General features: G+C 35.8%; 1 protein-coding gene across 13 annotated transcripts in view; it reads left to right on the top strand.

Moving 5' to 3' along the window:
* Positions 1–21,658, top strand: part of MYO3B (myosin IIIB) — a 230,947-nt gene that overhangs the window by 11,379 nt on the left and 197,910 nt on the right. For 12 of the 13 annotated variants that reach the window (XR_008431755.1, XM_053947139.1, XM_053947140.1 and 9 more), the window contains 5 exons: positions 12,783–12,966; positions 14,405–14,539; positions 16,843–16,947; positions 17,211–17,310; positions 20,848–20,924. Coding sequence is in view for 12 of the 13 variants with exons in the window: in XM_053947139.1 (XP_053803114.1) it covers positions 12,783–12,966; positions 14,405–14,539; positions 16,843–16,947; positions 17,211–17,310; positions 20,848–20,924 (601 nt within the window). In the remaining variant the exon portion in view is untranslated. Of the gene's footprint in view, positions 1–12,782; positions 12,967–14,404; positions 14,540–16,842; positions 16,948–17,210; positions 17,311–18,950; positions 19,268–20,847; positions 20,925–21,658 lie in introns of those variants that run through there. The other variant, XM_053947145.1, reaches the window with a different exon arrangement.

Genomic DNA, 21,658 nt, shown 5'->3' with positions numbered 1-21,658 from the left:
GCCTGGATGAGTGAGGTACATGCTTGGGCAGAGACATGGCTGTAGGATAGCCTGGACAGGGACCAAGGATGATAGCCTCTGGTTAAATGCAGCTTCCACACTTAGACAAAAAGTAAATGCCCTGATGCTGCAAGCTTTTGCAAAATAGCTGGGCATTATTCTGGGCTCGTTGTTGTAATTGACAGGCAGTTTTACATGCTGATCGTGCTTCAGTCAGAGCTCACATGCCTGTCTGCTGCAGGTCTGTTTCCTCCTAATGTTTTTGATTCGTGAACACCTTCATTATGTCAAAGTACAGCCCACTCAAGACTGGAGTCATTCTAGTATGAATGACTTCAGTTGCTGACACAATCTAACTGTATGAATGACTTCAGTTGCTGACACAATCTAATTGCCTTGTCAAGGATTAATTCTGGATTTTCAGTATTTTCCTTAAGTTCTCTACCAGTGACCTATTTAACTTTTTAAATTTGCATAGTTCTCTCTTCATCTTTTGACAGTCACATTTTTAAAGTGTTTTCTTTGTACATGTAGTGAAACTCAAACCTGTAATGGATTTTGTTTTTATGTAGAGTACCATATGGCTTCTGATTTTGTGACACTGCACTGCACTTCCTGCACTGTACTTCCTTTCTGCATCTTCTGGATCTAAATTAGCAAAACTGCTTTAGAATCTGTCATCTGAAAGATTTTTTCTTCCTTTTTCACTGACAATCATTAGTTGAAGGTATAAAATGAACTATGGCTTACATCTCCTCGTTTTTTCTCCTCCTTTTTTATTCCTGGAATCTAAGAGGCCTGTGAATAATTCCTGAAATCAGTGTAGATTTGAGGTCTTGAAAGAGTTGTTGTTCAGAGAGCAAGTCCATCAGAACACAGCTTTCCCTAACCTGTCTCTGTCAGATGGGTTGGTTTTTTCCCCCTAAAGCAAAGATACAAAATTGCAGTTTCAAAATCATTTTTCGTTTGCAGCTGACCTTTCTCAGTAGTGATGAGAGCACAGCAGCATGGGTAGTCTGTAACGTTGTTCCCTAATCTTTGCAGTAGTACCTTTGCTTTGTTACAGCATCCTTCAAAATAGGATTGCATGCTAAACCACTGATTTCAGCAACATTCATTATTATCACATGCAGCTTTTGTTAAAAGACTTGTTTAACTGTGAGACACATTTTGATTCCATTTATGTGTCTACAAAAGGATGGTTGTGAATTTACAACATAACAAATGTATAAAAAGTAAATGTTACCATTTAGAGAGGGTTTTTTTCCCCTGAGGTTTGGCCATTTTCCAGCTAATGTTATCCTTCACAATGGACCAATAGATTGCAAGAATTTGACCCAAATGAGAGTAATAAAGTGTGTTACGGGGTAGGTGAGATTTTTCACATGAGACCTAAAGCAGTCAACTTTCACATGACTTTTCACAAGAGACCTAAAGCAGTCAACTTCTCCAGAATGTGGAAAGCAATTATTTGATGGACAAACAGATTACTGCCTTCTTAGATAAATTACTTCTACTTGGTGTTTTAGAGGTGCAGACATGGGTGAATTGCCCCAGAGACAGGGATGGATTATGAAGAGGGATATGAGCTGAAAAAGAGCTGTGAGTTCATTAGATAAGATGTTTCAGGAATGATCTGAGTCTAAATGGATGCAGACTTTTTTATTTTTTCAATTTTCTATTCTCTTTTGACTTTACAAACCTTGGTAAACTGCATTGTCTTATTATGGATGCAGTAAATAAACTCTTTTTCTAGCTGTTTGTGTTGACCTGGTTTGGATGCGGGGTGATATCAGTACAGCCAACTAACTTGAAGGAATTTGTGCTTGTAGACTTGCAATCCATAGGTGGTACTGAACTACTTTCAGGCAGCCAGCAACCCAAAATATTTCTTAGATGCTGTAAAGATAGTGGAGATGCACAAGTCAATGCACAAACCAATAACTCATTGTCTAAGAAGAGATATTTCCCTTGCTGAAGAGGAATCTCTCTGCAATGCTAGTGAGAAGCCCAGGGATTGCAAAGGAGTATAGTTAGAGGATATTACCACACATTTTACAAATTGGAAGAACAGAGATAGAGATAAGTGAGAATTTTTTTTTCTGGGATACACATGAAAGTATTCTATCTTGATACCTTAGACTATTGCTGTACCATGCTTTCAGGAGCAGGTTTCTTCCACTTCTTGTTGCTTCCCACATAGTGGTTGTCTTCACTAATGTAAAAGTTGAGCAGACTGTTAGGTCCCCATGCCTCTTTGATACATCCCATTTCAGAATTACTTCCGTTTGCATTAGTGAATTAACTGAACATATAAATATTTATGACTATATCAGGTGTCTATTACTACAGGAAATAAATAATTCATTATAGAGAATTAACTTTATACAATTGATAACACAAGGATATAAATCAGATATGGCAATTTCCAAAAATGCAGCACAATCTATTGTTTTTTGCTGGAACACCCTCAAGTTAATATCTTGTTGATGCAACCATTGTTTTTCTAAGCTGGGTAACAAACCTTCCATTATGTGAAGAGTAGTGATGGGAGAAAGTCCATTTACAGAAATGTGAGTATAGTAAAAATATATTGACAGCTGGGACAATTCAAGGAATCTATCTACAATATGTAATTTCTGTTTGACATTGGGAAGGTTTTTGTGTAAATCTATCAGACTATAAGCATCATTTTGAATGTGGTTTTATTTGCCTTATTTGTTGTGGTTCTGTAGAATGGTTGAAATAAACTTTGCACCTGCCAAAAGCTAGAGGAAAAAAGAACAAAAGGAAAACAAGGAGGAAAAATTAAATTTTGATGACTGAGTAGCATTAAATAAAGAATTGGAAACTCAGTGTGATAAATCAATTATCAAACTTTAAACTTAAAGTGGGAGGCTGGACTTCAGTGGGAGGTTTTGGTCACATAGTGTGTTTGAAGAGGAATGACCTAGCAAGGCAGGCCAGAAGAGTAAAGGAAGGGGATTCTCATCAGCCATTTAGAAGGAAAATCAGCCTGTCTTTTCACAAAAAGCCAGCATGCTGCAGAGATCAGGAGGAGGGATTTAGAAAAGAAAAGCAAATATGTTTCAGAGTAAATGGCACAAGCTTGAAATTAGAGACTGGGAACTCCTGGTTATAGTGAGAAGCTGAAAGAGTTTGAGATGTCAGGAAGCTGAGACTGAAGTCTCATCCAAACAAGATGTCTGTTGTTTTTATTGTTTATTTATGTTCCTTGCAATAGTTGAAGAAGTTTTCAGAAACCCTGTTAAGTCTGTGCATATATTTATTTCACCTCGCATATATATTTAAAAATACCCTTGCTGTGGAGCTCAGAGAGGGTTTCAAGGCATGAGAGAAGAAGCTGCCAGCATGCCTCTGTGGCTAACTGAGCTAGTCTGTAAAGTCACATGTCTGACAAGAGAAGCCAAAATGTACCTGCTTTGAGCTTCAAGGGACACTTACAGCAAACCGTGGGGCTGCCTCTGCCCTGGTACCTGGCAACAGCTGAAGAGGCTTCTGAGAGGGACATTGCTGTAATGTGTAGAGAGTTGTAGCTTGGGATGTCTGCATAGCAGACACCTTTCAATACAAGGTATCATTGTTGAAAAGTACTAGTTTGTCCAGTTTGTAAATAGAACCTGAAGCATATATAAAATACGCTTTCGGCAGTACAGGAGATGAGTTCTAGTCAAGGGTATCTCTTGAGTTCTCCAAACTCCTAGGATTGTATTTGAAATTTAGGCTCTATTTGTAATGCTATCTTGTAAAATGAGCATCCTCGTTACACCACATCACTCACACCATATAAAGATATCCTTCTTAATTGGATAATGTCAGTTTCTGTTTTGCTCATCATACTTTTATGGTGCTTCAAACTTTGTTGTTTTAGCAGGTACTCCCTGCTTAAACAGTAAGTTAGGAACTGGGGCTATTTGCAAAGGGTATCCTTACTAAAAGGGAAATGACCCACTGCCATATGAAGTGATAGAAAATGGCTGAAGGTGAAACATCGTTAAATATGTAATACATTAGATCCTGTTTCATATTGTCTGTGCAATCTAATCTACTTTTAGTCTACCTTAACTGATATCTCAGTTCAGTGCTGCTTGTGGTGACATACAACTATTTTATCTATTTTCTTTTTCTGTTTTTTTAAATGGTATCGCAAAGTGTTTTTCTCTTCTGAGTTCTGAAACTCCCCAGTATTGAACACAGAGCTGTTACATAAACTGAACAGAATGTATAAAAGAAAACTAAATAGTTGCTAATGAACTGCTAAAGGCTGATTATTCCAGGTCACAGTTACTGTACCCAGTGTATGATACAGCATTCTTACCTGTCATATTTTGTCTTTGTAAATTAAGTTCAGGAATTCTCTTAAGTTTCTTCCAGACCATCTGCAGCAACCCAAGAGTTAATCTGGGGGAGAGGCCAGTTTGGTACTTTATTTTGTGTTTAAATTCTATTCTGAAAGTTCATGGGCAATTTTGTTGTTATTAAATTGTTTCTCTTCAAGATCTCAGCTCTTGGAGGCATTAATCTCCTTCAAATCCCCTGAATCAGTGGGAATTGAAATTGATTAGTGCTCCTCAGTGTGAAATAGCTGACAGGAGCAAGCTCTGAGAATTTTTGCTCTTGTCGGTATTGGCATCTGTTGTTTCTCCTGGGGTGCTTGTATCTTTTCACTTAATGGGATAGCTGAGTATTTTGGTGATGTGTTTTTGTATTAGTGGACATCAGGCCTAAATGTCAATTGTGTAGAGTTGTGTGATTAAAATAAATCAGATCTTTCTTATTGATGACCATATATCAGAATGTGCAGTAAGGTGGACCAAGGTCTAAATTACTCTTCAAATTTATAAGGCCAGACATTGTACTGGATTACTTTCTGGAAACATCCAGGGTTGCCCAATCCCAGGTGCAGAACCTGGCACTTTCCCTTGCTGAACTTTATATGATTGGTGATTGCCCAGTCCTTTAATTTGTTGACATCTCTCTGCAGGGCCTCCCTGCCTTTGAGGGAGTCAGCAGCTCTTCCCAGTTTTGTGTCATCTGCAAACTTGCTTAATCTCTAAGTCCTGCCTCTTGTCTGGAAGATATCAAGCCAATTGCTTTGTGGTTTTGCCTTGGTCTTTGTTACAGAATTCAATGTACATGGCTATAGGCCCAGAAAGCATAACCCAAATAATACATCTATAATTTATTAAACTTAATTCTATAGAGGTTTTGCTGATAACTGCTCCTTGAAGATAGCTGCTGAAATAAGTTTAAAATAATGGATTCTATCTCATATGCCTATTATTATTTTTGAAGCCTGTTAGAGGAGAGGAATTATGCAAATTGGTGTCACACTAGGCTACTGCACACAAGCTGGTAATGCATAACAACTAGCTCACTGATGAAAATGCTTCATCTTAAGCAAGAAGTCATTGTCAGCACTAAGAGAGATTCTTCATATCATGATTAATAGTTTATTAGTTTTCTTATAGATAAAAGAGAGTATCTGTTCCTATTAAAATTTACATTAGAATAAAACTGCTGTAGAATAAATACTGGAGAATTATGGTGATGAATTATGATTGATTGCATTATACAATTAAGGTATATTGTGAAACAATAGGAAGATCCCTTCAAAATATTAAGTAGTTATTGCTCAGTCTATGTGAACGACGAAGTGGCTTTAATTCTCCAGCTCCTGCTTGTAAAAGACTTGATAAATAGATCAAGCTCAGTATCAATTAGTGTCACAACAATCTTTAGCATTAATGAAGCGAAGCTGCTAGGATTGAACCAATCTATTTGTAGCTCCATGACTGCATCTTAAGGTAACAGATACTACACACACTACCGTTGTCTAATACTGGGCATGAGAACCAGTACATGGAACACACAGTTCTGTGCAGCACTGGATGAAGCAAGCTCTCCTTCTGAGGAAGCTATCTTGGTCCTGAAGAATTCTCATATGCTTAGCAGGACAGAAATCCAATATAAGATAAGCTGGTTTCAGAAAATAGGTCACTAATGTAAGGTTGCAGTTATTTTATTCTGAAGTTTATCCTGCATCTCTCTTAGTTTTCTTCTTCCTCGTCCGTACACAAAGCTTATCAAACTTTCTGATTGAGACTGCAGTGAAGAGCCTGGTTTTGGTCTGTGGGTCATCATTTTGTTGCAGCCCTTCAGCCTTCCATTTTAGCACTAACACATGCATTTTGTTTGGCCTGTTAAATTGCTACCGAAGGAGGCAGAGAAAACCTTCTCAGGTATTGATCCTTCACACATGGAGAGTGCACCTGGTAGTCACCTGATCTGCCACCTGCAGTTTATAACTGAATGGGGTCATGGGATTATAAGCTTTATTTTAGTGCTGAGTTCACAACTTAAGGTGGAACTGATGTGTTAGATGTTAATAATTTGTAACTGCTTTAATGTATTTTGCTTGTTGGAATACTATTTCAATAGCTAATGTAAATAGCAATTCTGCAATAGGAATACCACTGATCAGAACTGATTATTTGAGCTGTTCTTCTTAACAGGCTTTCAGATATTTGGATCTGGTCTTGGAAAATAATTTCTGCTTAATAATGTTTAATTAATTTAATAATCATGGTAACTGACTAGGTACATTATTTTATTCAGTATTTGGTCCTTGGAGTTGAAGATATGGAACTGATTAATTTGCAGTCAAATAAATGTAATGTATTGTAGCTCTGTGTGAATGATCAGGGGCTTTATTTTCAGTACTACTCAAATTTCAGTAGAAGTTTTTGTTGATTTCTGTTTTAGTAGCAAGATACTCTTTACCTCACAGAAAAAGATGACTCTCAAAAATACTTGGCTTACCATGTGCAGGAAATGATGTTTTGCAATAATTTGATTCTCAGCAAAACATTCGGTCTTTCATCACTGAATACAATTTTCTGTGTTAGTCCCAGTTAGTTTCTTAAATACACCATGCCTACCAGAAAACTTTGGAAGTGTTATTTTCCATTAATAATACATTGTGCTAATTTTGTGAAAACAATTTTTTTTTTTTTTTTTGCATACTGGCAAGAAGTGTAAATTTGTTACACTAGTCGTTTCTGTGAATTATGCAGATGCTTTCACCATTTTTTTTTCTGAACATTCAATGTCAGCAGTGATGTTAGGACATTTATGTTGAACCTGAGTGAAACAGTCTTGAGGTTTTGTGAGAAAGCCTTTTCTCACAGAAGACTGTATCCAGATTTGACTGACAAGTATATATCCCCCAATAAAATATTCCTACAGTTTTCATTAAAATTTTTGTCAGGCGAGAGGAATCAGTCTCTTCTGAGGAGTGGTATAAGTTGAGTTTTGTTCTTTATACATTCTGCTTGGTTGTTTTACCCATGTGCTAACAGTGCTAGCTACAGCAGATACTTTCTTTTGGAGATACCAGAGAAAAGAAAGAATGAAAGTTATTATGATGGTATCTTGGGTAAAAGATGCAGGTTGATCAAATTCATTATTTTAACTTCATGAAACAAGTTGCTTTTTTGCTTTCTTAGTTTTGTGAATTACTGTCTATAAAGCTTTCCATTCTAGTTAGATTTCAGCTGTTGTGCATATTCAGTTAAAGGAATTCAGCTATGGAGACCAGAATAAAGCATATTGTATCTATAAAATCCTATGTAAATGAATGGGATTGGATAATTCTAACAGAAAGAAAATTGATTGTTAATATAATACCATTGACATGAGTAAAAATTAGATAGAAGAATCAAAGCACCAAGAAACTTCCTGAAGTATTAAGGAATATGTACAGGAAAAATATGGGGTGACTAGACTTTACCCTTACATTTAAGACCTTCCTACTCTAGGAAATCCCGGTGGTTTGCTTGTTCTGTTCTTGGTTCTACAGTAGATTGAGGGAGTGTTTAATTTATCTTAAAGTGTATTCTGTGCATGTTAAGCAGATCTCTTTAAGACCATTACTACACTGCTGGCAAGTACCATTCATCTAGAAAATGGCTTGAGGTGAAGCAAACTGGTATGACTGTTATATTTACACAGAGATTACTTGGAGCCATGGGTCTGTATGAGGTAAGAGGAAGCAAATTCAGAATTAATTTCTGGGAAGCAGAAGAAATCTGACTTTTATGGGAGATGCAGTTATGAAGGATCCAAGATGCAATGTTACCTGGACCCCATGAAAGATGAAGTCCATCAAGAGTGTTGTGGCACTTGGGAGTCACAGGATAAAGTGCTAAATAGCTCTGGAGTAAAATAACTTTGTGACTCAGCAATGGAGTCAGGAGTGCCTCCTGATGTGACACAGTCCTGCTGAAAAGACTGAAAATGCACACCCAGTCAGAAGATTGCAGGGGAGGTGGTCAGGGCCAAAGCTGTACTTTACCTTTATGCAGCCTGGATCTGTTTGTTTATGAAACTGGCTGATCGGGATAATGTATTCACCCCTTGCCCTGAGTAGTTTTATTTATATGGACAATACAAAAATGATCAAACATTATTGGACAAAGGTTAATGTTCTCATAAATATAAGGGTCCAACAAGAGTTTACTTACAAACATTTGTAGTGCAACACATTATTATGCAGTGAATCTAAATGAAAACATGTAGTGGCTTGTCTGGACTAGGCATATACATCTTTCCTGTCATACATTTTCTGGGATATTAATGGAGATTTTTCTGGTTTAGATCAAATCTTTGATCAAAAAAATTGAATTAAGGTTATAATCTTAGAAGTACCTTCAGTATTGAATTAGGAGTGGTGGTGTGAAATTTTTACCATTTGACTAGAGTGTTCTTTGTTCTCATTATTTCTAGAGAGCTAGGTGACATTTAGATTTCTGTGCCATGATGGTCAGTAGCTGGTTTTGTGGTCAGGTTATTATGGTTGATTCTAGGAATGTGGTTGTGATTCATACTGTGATGAACTGGAAACATAGACAAGACAAGGGAGGAAATAATCACAATGCTTTCATCAGAGCTGGCACCCAGACACAATTCATTGCCACTGGTTATCACTCACCTCTGGCCTTGTGGCTAATACTGCAAGTCTAAAAGCCTAGAGTATCTAGTCCATCCATATAAAGGAACCAAAAGAAAAGAAAATAATGAAGATACTCCTGAATTTAAAAGACTTCATGTAGACTAAGAGAGTGTATGTAAGCACAAATAAAAACTTTTAAGTTAGAATTTGTGGAAAGAGAGAACATGTTTCCCACTTACGTTCTCTCTGTTTCCAATTTAAACACCCAGAGTTGATTTCATGGCTTGTATATTCAAGCAAGACTTGTTCTGTGAACTGAATTTAGCTGGAGTGTTCTCAGGGATCTACCTTTCATCTGTAAAAAACAGCAGTTCTATTCTGGTTGTCTTGTTTTGTCCCTTATGTTTTGCCTAGTGAAAATATGTGATCAGCTAAAGTACAGCTCTTTTTTTGTTTTATAGCATCCATAATAGCTTTTGAACATGCTTTTATCCTTCTCCTTCATCTTCTTCCATCACTAACTTTTATCTCAAAAAAACTATCCACAGCACATTCTGCAGTCTCTCTTTCTGGGTCCAGCTGAGAACAGTTACAGGATGGTGTCTTGATAGATTTTTTGTGGTATGCTTCATTTCAAGATATTGACATGCTCTTTGTTTCAACCTAGCCAGTGAGAAATAGCAGGAGGAGAGAAGCAGAGGATGCTGTTCTGACTGTTGATTTTCTTGTGCCCTTTGTTGGTTCATTAATTCCTCTAACAATTGCTTCTGAGGTGGCTGTCTGTGTGTGACCACTACTAGCCAGCAGAACAGGGTCTGTCATGGCTAGGTGAGGCCGTAGCTGATAATGTCAACTTTACCTTCTGAATTCTTCTACCAAGGAGTTACAACTTAGTGTGGGACCAATACTGAATTCTCTACAAATAGTGAACTACCTTATTTTTGAATACTTCATTCTTACTCTTCCACAGTGTTTGTAAATGCCACAAGTGCATAAGCCAGCTGTTTCACAAGAGAGACAAGAGGGCTAAGACAAATGGAGCAATGCAGAAAGGAGCCCTGTCCTTGAATTATTTGCATGGAAGCAGTATTTTCACTACTTTCACTGGTATGGGCTGGTATTGCTATCATGTTCCTACCAGCTATAAGAGAACTCAAAATTGGCTAGTACTGTATATCATGATTGTTAGAAAGCACCAGGCTGAAGTGAGACTCTTACTAATTCTAAAATCTCTACAGACAATGGATCTTGCTGTAAGCTAGAAGAGGGTGCATTTTGGAATGCAGAAGGGAATCACTGTTGTGTAGGAGTTGAGTGAGGCAGTAGTGAAAATAGAACAATAATTGTAAAGCTGTTTCTCTGGCTTATGAGTCCCTTTTCTTCCTATAATTTTTGAAGAAGAGAGCTGTGATAATAAATTTGTGAGGAAAAGTTGCTGATTTTATTCCAGTTGTAATGATTTCATTAACAATATCTGCATGTTCTATATAGAGTTTGGATTTTTTTTTGTTTTGTTTTCACAACCTAGGCAAGTATCACAGTAGAACTTCTGGGACACCAGATATTTTTCCAGATGGCTTTTCTGAGACTGTTTAGAGCCGTGGAATACAGTTGAAAGGCTATGGTTCACAAATGGAAAAGTGATTTGTGCATTGTCTGTAACCTATACTTCTTTTATGATATCTTATATATTATACAATAGACATACTACATGTAGTCTATTTGTCCTGGGGATACTGTTAAGGGATGATAATATGCAGTCATTGATTCTAATATTGATCTTCAAGAGAAATATTTTCTTTAAAAGTATCAAATGTTGCTTGCACATTTGTCTGACTGCCATTTAAGTTAGTCTGTCATGCTTAATTTGTTCTGACAGTAAAGGTTTACAAAATACAACAAGTCAGGTATTATGAGAGAATCATGAAATTTACTTTGATGAGAAATATCTCTTTTCACCGATAAAAGAAAGAAACTGTGTCAGTGGCTGAAGCCTATGAATAAATATTTGTTTTATCCTATTGTTTGTCTTGGTTGGTCAGCTTTTTCAAGATTTAAGTTACTATCTCTTAGAGGAAACAGTCATGCTCTTTGTCCCTATTCCAGTCTCAGAGCAGCTTGATTAGACTCTATCAGGTTGGCCTTGTGCTTTCATTCTGTTTTTTCCCAAGTATGCTAAACAGGGTAGAGTGCTAGGGGTTTGATGATGGCATGTAGTCATGCCTCAAATTGCATAAATATGTGCAGTCCCAAGTAGCTTTGTGTAATGTGTTCTCTAGCCAGTAGAGTTAATTGCCAAAGTGTAATTTTTCAGCATCTGGTGTTGTCTATTTTGCTTGCCTACAAGAAACAAATTTAACCACTGAGAAGTTTTCTCCAACTGATGGCAGAAATATTTGTAATTGGTAGGTCTCTAATATGTTGGGACTTCTTCTGGGGAGAGTACTGATAAGTTTTTACAGCTAGAAGCCACTCCCTGTACATCATTTTAAAGCCCAGAGGTGTGTGAGGCCTTATGTGAGGGGAGTAAAAGGACAAGTTTCTTCCTAAATAAATTTCAGTGCAGTATTTTAGTGTTAAGATCTTCTGAATGTGTGGTTCTTGCAGAAGTTGTTTGGTTAATACATAACTTTTCACTGTATAAATAAAAAGTGAATGGCAGCCTTTGTTAAAACAAGGATGTTTTAATTTCTGAAGCTTAACAAATCAGAAAACAAATAGAAAAAGAAAAGCACAAACTTACTTCACAACTTCAGCCATTCCCCATAATATTTGCATTTTGTGGTGGTTTCAGGTTTTTTAAATCCAGATTTTACATTATTGAAGATATAGCAGATACTGTTCTTTTGCTTTTTCTTATTGTAAAATAATAACTTGTGTTGTAGGAATGCAATGTAAATGCAATGTTTGAAATGAAGTGTTTGTAAATGAAATGAAATGTTTGGATATACCATTTTAAGGGTTATAATTTTCAGAACAAGAGCAGACAATGGCATCAGATTTTTTTTTTTTTTAAGAAAAAATGTATCCACAAAAATTGCTTAGAGGGACACATCATAATATTGTGTTGGTACAAAGAGTGCTATGCATCATTTTCTGGCAAATCTGTGTGATAGGGTAGTTGTTATAGTGACAGAGAACTTAATGTCAATCTGTCTTTGTTTTCCTTGTAAGGTTGTATCAAAGCTATTTCCAGTCTATTCTCCTCTCTTTCTTTGCACGTGAATATCTTTAGCATTTTACTTAAAGCATTAAAACCATTGTTCAATACGTTGTTGTGTTGGTTTTTGTTGTGAGGTGCAACTGTTCCCATGTTTGTATTCTCCACCACACCCACCCTGCAAACAAACCTTGTTCTTCAAGTTGGCTTATCTTGAATGCCTGTCTGGCAATCTCCAGGGAGCATTACACAAATTTATGGAAAAGCCCTGACATAGCTTTTTAAAACCAGAAATAAGACCTCATTTCATGAGCTCTCTTAATTCAGTTGTGTAAAATGTTCATTAAATGAGTGTGCAGTAGAGGGAGTGGTGTATTTTGTCAGAACTTGTTAAAATGTGTTTGGAATGGTGCTGCATGTGGGACAATGTTTGAAGCAAATAATACACTAAAGTAAGAAAAGAGAAGCGGTCTCCAGTGTTTTCTTTCCATTGAGTGATCTTACATTTCTGTCTGGTTTTCTTTTGTGATTCTATCTGTATTTCTTCTTAAATTAGGATAATATTTGATTTCTTTATCATAAGATGCCTTCTTTAGTACCGAGTTACTTAGGGCTTCCCACTGTATGTACATCTGCTTTATTTTTCAGGAAGCCATTGTATGGATTGTTTCAATATAATTCCAGTATGATTGGACTAGAATCATTAGCTGATCCCTCAGATACCTGGGAAATTATAGAGACTATTGGGAAAGGCACTTATGGTAAAGTCTATAAGGTTGCTAATAAGAAAGATGGAAGCTTGGCAGCAGTAAAGATTCTGGATCCTGTCAGTGTAAGTAAAAAATGTTAAACTGTAACTTCAATGTTAATTTAAAAGAATTCTTAGAGTTGAAATGTAAATCAAATGTGTAAGATATTGAGAACACCCAGAAGGGAACAATTTTACAGAATGCATTTACAGAAGGAGTTAAGTAACAGCAACTGAACGACAACTTAGAATTTCATCATCTTATTTGAAGACAGCGTTTGCCTAGTTTCTGTTTTAGGTCTATGTAATTCTTGTGCTACAAATTTAGTTATCTTTGCTTGGAGCATGCAAATTATGAGAAGGCACAGAGGCATTCCTCGTAGGGCCTACTGTAGCAAGGAAAATACAAGATGCTGATAACCTTAATGTTCTTATTTTATTCTGTGTACTCCCTTAAGAATTACTTTTCCCATCATATAAACACAGTGAACTTTAGGATATTTTAGAGTTACTTTTTATAAGCAGATAATAATGTGAGGCAATAATTAAGATAAAAAGAGAAGAGCATATCCCAGATCCTCAGAGGTAGTTCTGTGCCAGCTCTGGTTTTAGTGGATATTAAATGCCTGGCTTCCCATGAGAACCAAGGCCCTAGTTTTCAATGGAAAATTTTACTGGTCGCTGTTCAGGCTGGATCAAGCTGGAGTTTGATCATGACAGCTGGGCTAAAATATTTACTAAAAAATGTTATGTTTTTGTCATCAACCACTGCTGAAATTCATCATGGTTTTCTCTTGTATGGATGGATCTGAAGAAGGCACTGGCTTAAATTTTCTAGTAGCCAAGTCTGTGCAGAAATGAGGAAAGTCTGAGCACTTAAGCACTGTTCTGAGTTGTGGCCTGTGTGCTGGTATAAACATTATTTTGTAATTGTCACAGAATTCTTTCATTAACAAATACCTAGTAACCTTTTCTTATTTCACAGGTGATTATTTTGTCTTTCATTGTTTCTGCTATATGTCTTTGGTCATAAGAATGTATTTGGTTTTATTGATGGCCCCTTTGAGGCTTAGTGAAATGGTTCTCTGTTTAGTCCTATCTGATGACAATAGAAAAAGGAATAAGTCAAAGGTTCGTGTATTTACATTAGCTCACATGTTAAAAACATGCGTGATTTAAAACAGGTTAAAAGTCATACATGTGTGAATTTCTTACTTAGACAACTGAACAGAGTTAAGTATAATTTTTAATTTTCTTGTTAAGTATATTATGTAATGAGAGAATTCTTGAAGAACTGTGTGATTTACACAGGTTTCACTTTTTTGTGTGTAAGATGAGCACAAGTGGGACAATTCTAATGCATTAAATGTCCAGTATAATGTGCTTTCAGCTGCATTAAAGTAAAACTACTTAAAAGTACAAATTTAAAAAAAATGAGTTCTTTTTATCCATGAGAGTTTGTTCTTGCTTTATTTAGAGTCACTGTCTGTATATGTTCTGTATGTTTGTGTTTTTTATTTAGGATGTAGATGAAGAAATTGAAGCTGAATATAATATTTTGCAGTTTCTTCCCAATCATCCTAATGTTGTTAGATTTTATGGGATGTTTTACAAAGCAGATCAATATGTGGGAGGACAGCTCTGGCTAGTACTTGAGGTAAAAACATTTTGACAATATTACATCTTACCTTAGCATATGTGGTTGGATTTTTGTTCGTTACTGCTAAAAGAGTCACAGGTTAAAAGAGTCTTGTCTCTAAAGATTCATTAAGCACCAATTGAGAGAATTTTATGGAACAAAATCATCATATATTCTGAAATAAAACTGAATGTAGAATTTGAATAAGTTGTATGTGTGTGTACTTTATCAATTAAGTATGTGTATTTCAAGTGTCTTTTGGTGCACATAATCCAAAGTTTGGAAGAAATTTGACATTATAAAAAATATGTTTTCCTTGTATGGAAAAATTTATTGGAAACCCAAACTATTCCTTGCCTTGGAATTTACAGATTTATGTATGCATGCTTAGCAGTGACTTGTGATATTATAAATTAATGACTAATTTTCAGTAAAACTGAATATACAAAGTATTCAGACTTTGATCCCTGAGTCTTTGATGAAATACGTTCATTTGATGTGTGACTTCCAAAATTTGTAATAAAAAGGTGGGCTTTTTTTCCTTTAGGCACAGTTTTGCCTTGTTTACTCACTACAAGCAGGACTTTACTTTGATAATTGCTTGTGATGAGGAAGGGTGGCAAAGTGGACACCTAAATTATTTTTACAATGATACAAGTCTTGGAAAACTGTAAAGCAAACTTCTCAACCTTTTCATATAAATGTGCATCTCTCCACGTATTAAAGTATTACCATTAGGTATAAAGTGGTAATGAAGGTTTCAAATTCATTTTGTTTGAGGTCTTTGCTGAGTTTCAAGAATAGTGTCACAGACAGGTGCAGTAGTGTTTGTGGGATATATTTTTGAGTCAGGCATTCATTTACCATATCCTACCAAACAGCTGTCAGTCTGTATTATTTTTCCAACCAGCTTGGGTTTTTTTTTTTTTTTTTTAATTTAGGGCATACTTTTAAATATTTTATCTGTGGGCTAGAGATAAATTTAGTATAGTCTATCTAAACAGAACATTTAATGCTATAAAAGCAATACAAAGAAAACTTTAGCTTAATGGCTTGTCAGCAAATGGTTAACCATGGGAAGAAAAACATGCAGTTTCATGTAAATACATTTGATAGTTGATATTGACCTGAATGTTCCTACAAATTTATGAAAGATAAGAAAAACATTCCCTGCTAACAAATTAAAAAATAAAGTCAAATTCCTACAGAACTTATCAACGTTTTAAGTGATGAAAATTTGCTTCAAGGTTCTTTTCCATTAACTCAAACTTCTAGTCTAGTGCAATTTTTTTTGATGCAAGAAGTTAGTAATAAGTCAAGGAAAGTATTAACATATAACAGGAATTAGTGGTTGAATTGATACGCAGTTTTTCATAAAAGCCGTTTGAAAGATGAAGATCTTAAGAGTTTGTATAACTTCATACGATTCTCCTTATTTATGTTGTGGTATTTTAAACTGATAATATTAAATGAACTTGTGTTGAAATGCATGTGATTCTCTGGCAGAAATTGGTAAGGGGTCTGGCCACAATACTGACATAGAGGAAAATTCAGCAAAGGCAAGGCAGTCAATTCTCCCATCTTTTTTTGGTCAAACAATTGTGAATATCAAGGTAATTAAAGGAAAGAGAGAGGAGAAAGGATGGATATCAATACCTGCTTACAATGGTATGGACAGTAAACTTAAGGTGTGGAAGAGAACATATTTTCAAAGATTCTAATTTTACTTTTTCTCCTCCTCTTTTGATGTTTAGCAGCCCATTAGTTTAGCCCATTAGAAAATGCTTTCAATAAGCTGCTTCTCTGAATTAGAATGTTTCTCTGTTGTTGACAGTATATGACATCAAATCTGAGTATAGAGATATGGCTTCTGTCTATTTTATATTGCATGCCATCAGGAGCATTGGTGAAGTGAAAGTTTAAAATAACTGATTTGTTGCTTCCCAGTTATCAAGAGCATTAGTCTTTTCTGTCTGGCCTATGCACAGAAGGATTTTTTTCAAAAAGACAATGCATGTATTGTGAAAATACTCAAATAATGTAAATTAGATTTATGAATCCTCTTTTAACACTGAAATGCAGTCCTGTTCATATTATTTTTATCTTTTTTGTTACGTTTTATAATTTTCAGTTTTCTCTTCCCTCCCCTTACTCAGGCTGCAGTGATTTATATTAACATCACCAGTAAAATGAGTTCTGTTGTCCCAGACTTGTGTTGTAGCACAGTTTTGCATGGTAGGTGTTTATAGCCTAAACAAGTATGTTGAGTAACTGAGGACTTGTCTTGCTTTTTTTCCCTCCTCACAACTCCCCCTTTCCAGCTGTGCAATGGAGGTTCTGTCACAGAGCTTGTCAAAGGCCTGCTGAAGTGTGGCCGAAGATTGGATGAAGCGATCATCTCCTACATCTTGTATGGTGCTCTCTTGGTAAGGATGTTCACTGGGCTTGTAATGACAGCAGAGGGTGCAATTCACTTATTGCATACATTCATTTTCCATTTATAGAGTGTGGTAATGTGAACAATATTACATGGGCTGTTAGAACAGCAGGGGTTGTATAAAGGCATGTGATCTGGTGGACAGCTGTTTCTGTAGGGCGTTTGCAGATTTTCTTCATTACATTCCCTAATAGCAGGGTAATTGTTTTTAAATAAGGGAATAAACTTATTTTTGTTACTGCTGGTGTATAGGGCCTTCAGCATTTACACAATAACCGGATCATTCATCGTGATGTGAAAGGGAACAACATTCTCCTGACAACAGAAGGTGGAGTCAAGCTCGTTGACTTTGGTAATGACCACTTGCCCTTTGTTTTCTTGATACATGCAGTTTAGCCAAAGGCTCTGTTTACTTTCCCCTGGGAAGGCAGAATATCTCAGCGAGACTTTTTCAGAAGCATACTCAGAATTATTTTAAGAAGGAAAAATGCAAAAGGAATCTGATTACAGCAAGAACTAAAATTTTAACTAAAAACCAGTAATAGAGTTTTAATTTTTAAAAGCTTAAACATATTTAATAATTACTAAAATTCTGAAGCTAGCATTTTATTTACAAAGCTCTTTTGCATTTCAGAAGAAATGTCAGTTTCAGGGCAGTTGTCCTCCTAATTTAAATTTAGATATTCTGTCTTTTGCATATGAAAAGGAAACATTCTTTCTGAAATGGCTTTTGATAGCCTTAAGCATATTTTTTCTCCTCTGAGCAGCAGGTAAAATAGTCCCTTGGGTCCAAAACCAAACATCCATTTAATTTGTGATTATTGCTCTTAGATTTGAACATTGCCAGTGTGGATATGTCATAAGAAACGAGGGAGAAAGGCAGGGAGGATGGTAGAAAGGCACTTGGCAATAGGTTTAAAGTCAGTTCAAATTTTATTGTTTTGAACATGCACTTAGAAAGAAAAAAAAAAGCTTTTGTCCCTCAGATATGTATGCAAGGGAGTGGACAATTTTATTAAAAGTAACAGAAGCAGATCATTAGTAATATGATTTATTAATGAAACCATATAATGCATAAAGTAATCACCACTGAAAATAGTGTATGAATGATATGTTTGTTTAGCAGTGCATGAAGGTAAATAAAAACGTTCACAAAATGAGAGTAGGGTAGAATATGTCAAAAAAATCTGCAAATAATATTTTTTAAAAATCCAAAAATATTAAATTTATGCAGTGGAAAGAATATTTTATACTGGTGATATTATGGTATTATAAATTTAACACACATACGTATTGAAGATGCTAAAGTAAGTTGTTGCATAAGAGGTTCCTTAGTATCTTCTAGGGACAAAATTTCATTATTTTGAATTGTAAAGGCAGCAATTAAAATAGTGCTAGGAGAAATGTATGACCTGAAGCAAAACTTGGAGTGAGTCCCTGACCTAATAGAAGAGAGGAAGATCCCTTCTCATTTGGCAGAATTTTGGCAGTCTGATCTTTGTTTCTACTCTATTAGGGGGAAATTTGGCTTTTCTCCCCAGAGCAAAATGTTTTTATCAGATGTATTAAAGACAGACCAGTGTGCTCCAACCCCAAGTGGCACATTCAAGGAAACTGAGACTCCCAATCTTTCTGGTGTCCCATGGGTCTCTCTGATTCCACATTTAGGTTTCAGGGGTTTTCTCTTACTTTGTAAGTTAGGACAGTAGCACTAGAAAATCACAGCAAATATGACAGGCTCAGAAAAAAAAGAGACTTAAATCTCGAGTGTTCCCTTCTGCTTAACAGTCAGGAAATGCCAAGAAATGACAATATATCTATGGGCTTTCTGACTAAAGAAGTATCAGGCACCAAGCTTTTATTAAGTTGCTATTTTTCCTGTCTTAGTCCACTACTATAGCCACAGAATGGTCTCTGAGAATGATTTAGGACTGAATCACAGGTGATATTGTTTGTAAAACTGTTTTGTCTCTTTTTTTGCAGAAAGTAGAAGATAAATAGTGAAATTGCAAGGAACTCGGGAAGAGAAGGGACTCTAGTTGAGAGAGTTGAATGACATAAAATTGGAGATTATTCTTGCTTCTGCTTGTGTTTCTCTGTGATGCTGGAGGGTCACTTACATCAAACTCAGTTCCTCATTTTCCCTATAGTCAGTCTGAAACATCTTGTCTTGCTTTGCAGAAGAACTCTGTGTTCTTGAACAGCAGCTGAGATCCATTATAGCTGTACCTGAGGCTTGTGGAGTGCCTGACAACTGAAAGATCTCAGATTAAGTACCCAAACACACTGGATGCTTTAGATATTTTTAGGTTAATCCCTGGAACTAATAATCCTCTGCCATTTTGTGGGAATGTTAAGTAGATTTGTTGCTTGGTGTGTGGGGAAAGAAATATGTCAAAAGAAAAAGAAAATAATAATTTAAAATTTAATATAGGATTGGATATATTAAATAAGAAATGAGAATTCAAATCAATGGGGTTAAAAAAATTAAATTATGACCTATTCAGTGAATGTTATCCATTCAGTTGAGAGAATGAGGCAGAATCTTGATTTTAAAAAAGCTGCTTCTTATTCAAGGCTGTACATATGGATATTAGGTCACAGAGAGGGTTACACAGATATCTTTAATTGAGGCTTTTCTTTACTGGATGACTTTACAGCTTGTTTTTTCATCGTAACACACATTTCTTCCCTCAACTGCTGTTGACAGCATAATATATTTGAATAAATGATGGTCACAGTAAATTGACCTAAAATGTCTGCAACTTATTCATTTATGCTCACGCTCACCCTCTCTCAGCTCTTTGGTATTCTGCACTGTTTTGGAATATCCCTAGATAGCAGCTGTGAATTAAGGTGGCTATAGAGAGATCACAGTGAAATGAACAGAGGCTTGTTGTATGTCCTAGCCATTAACTGTTTCCCAGCAGGACTTGCAAAATCACTGAAGATTTGCAATTACACTGAAAAATTTAAAATAAATATAAAATTGAATGTTGGAATCAGAAGTCAAACAATTTAACTTATGAATCTCACTTTTTATTTATTGGCAGCAGTAAATGTGTATTATATGTGTTTCTGCTCATTTTTGTCTCTGGGTAATGCCAAAAGAGCAAACCACTGTGGCTTTTGTTTTTAAAAAATATTAAAGCAAAATATATTTCTAAGTCAATATTGACTTTGTATCACCTCATTGGAAGACTACTGAACTGAACTCATTCTATTATATGTTGACCAGAGCACAAATGATTTGCTGTCAATGTTCATTGTGATTTGATAACATTGTTTGATTGCACTCTAGTTCATTCTTTTGGTTTTTTTCAGTTGTGCTTCAGGAGTCCAGCCCCAGTCAGCAAAGCTCTGAAACGAATGTTTTGTTTTAAGTATGTGTTTTATTCCCTAAGTACAAGCTGCAGTGTGAGCTTGAGCTTTTGAGCTTTTCTCCTCAGGGAAAGATTTAAGCAGGTGTATAAGTGTTTTGTTGAACAAGAGCATCTGCAAGTATGCTAGTGAACAAATTCCTGGCCTGTGATGTTCAGGCAGTACATTTCTGAAACAGAAATTTAAAGTCAATTTGTAATTTTAATAATTCCTATTTATACTTACAAAAACAGCAGAAAGAAATCCGGGATATTTATGTGACAATGGAATTCTTGAGTTTGAATAAAAGTGCTTCAAAATGAGAGTCATTCACAAAAAAAAAATCTCAGAGAAACTCTGAAGAAAACAGCAAGCTGAAATCAATCAAACAAATAATTTGCTCCTACTTTGGCCAGGCACTCTGCAGCTGTGCTCACAGGTTTGGGGTTTGTTTTCCAGATACTTGAAATAAACTTACCAAAATGACAATGAATTTGAAGCCAAGTTTCTTTGATCTGTTTTGTTGCAGGTGTTTCAGCCCAGCTCACCAGCACACGGCTGCGTAGAAACACCTCAGTGGGAACACCCTTTTGGATGGCACCTGAGGTATGTAAATGTGCCTGTCTGGCTTGTCTCCATTCATGGCAATACACACTTTGTTGCCACTTCCCCATAGTAGAAGGGGATCTTTTCTTCCCTCCCTTATGGCTGTGTTTCTGCTTTACAGCTTGTCCTCTGTTCAGTAAAAGTAATATACTATTAGAGTATACAAAATTAGAGTATTAGAGTATATATAATAGAGTATACTATTAGAGTATACAAAATGGATTTCTAATAATCATAATTTTCTTTGTAGTGTTTCCATAAAATTACAGCATATGTACAAATAACTGAGGGTCCTAAGAATGTTATGGTTTTCCATTCAAATATTGTATGTTTTGGGCTGCTTGTCCGTGATGTAAATACGGACTAGTGGGAGAAGGAGGAATTCCTTCTTTCCAGTCTTGCTATAGTCTTGCACACTGCAAAACCCTGACTGACCTATGTGTTCTTTAACCTTAATCATTAACTGGGGACCTTTAAACTTAGACACATGGGCTAGCATAGATTAAAAAATTGATAAAAATAATATACAGGTAGCTTGGCCCATTCTCAAGTAAGTATCTTACTTACATAATTTTACATACTGTTATCCAGACATAACCCTTTGCCTTCTATTTTATGAAGCTCTAAAAAGTTTTAACACACTGTTGAACAAAAGTTTGTGCTTTACCAGACTTTGGAGTGAAATATATCAATCTTTGTGCTTCCCTGCTTTAAGGAGTACAAAATACTTCTGA

This window comes from Vidua chalybeata, chromosome 7 (assembly GCF_026979565.1).
Source record: "Vidua chalybeata isolate OUT-0048 chromosome 7, bVidCha1 merged haplotype, whole genome shotgun sequence".
NCBI lineage: Eukaryota > Metazoa > Chordata > Aves > Passeriformes > Viduidae > Vidua > Vidua chalybeata.
The sequence above is the reverse complement of the archived record's forward strand: the minus strand, read 5'-3'. Positions and strand labels throughout refer to the sequence as shown.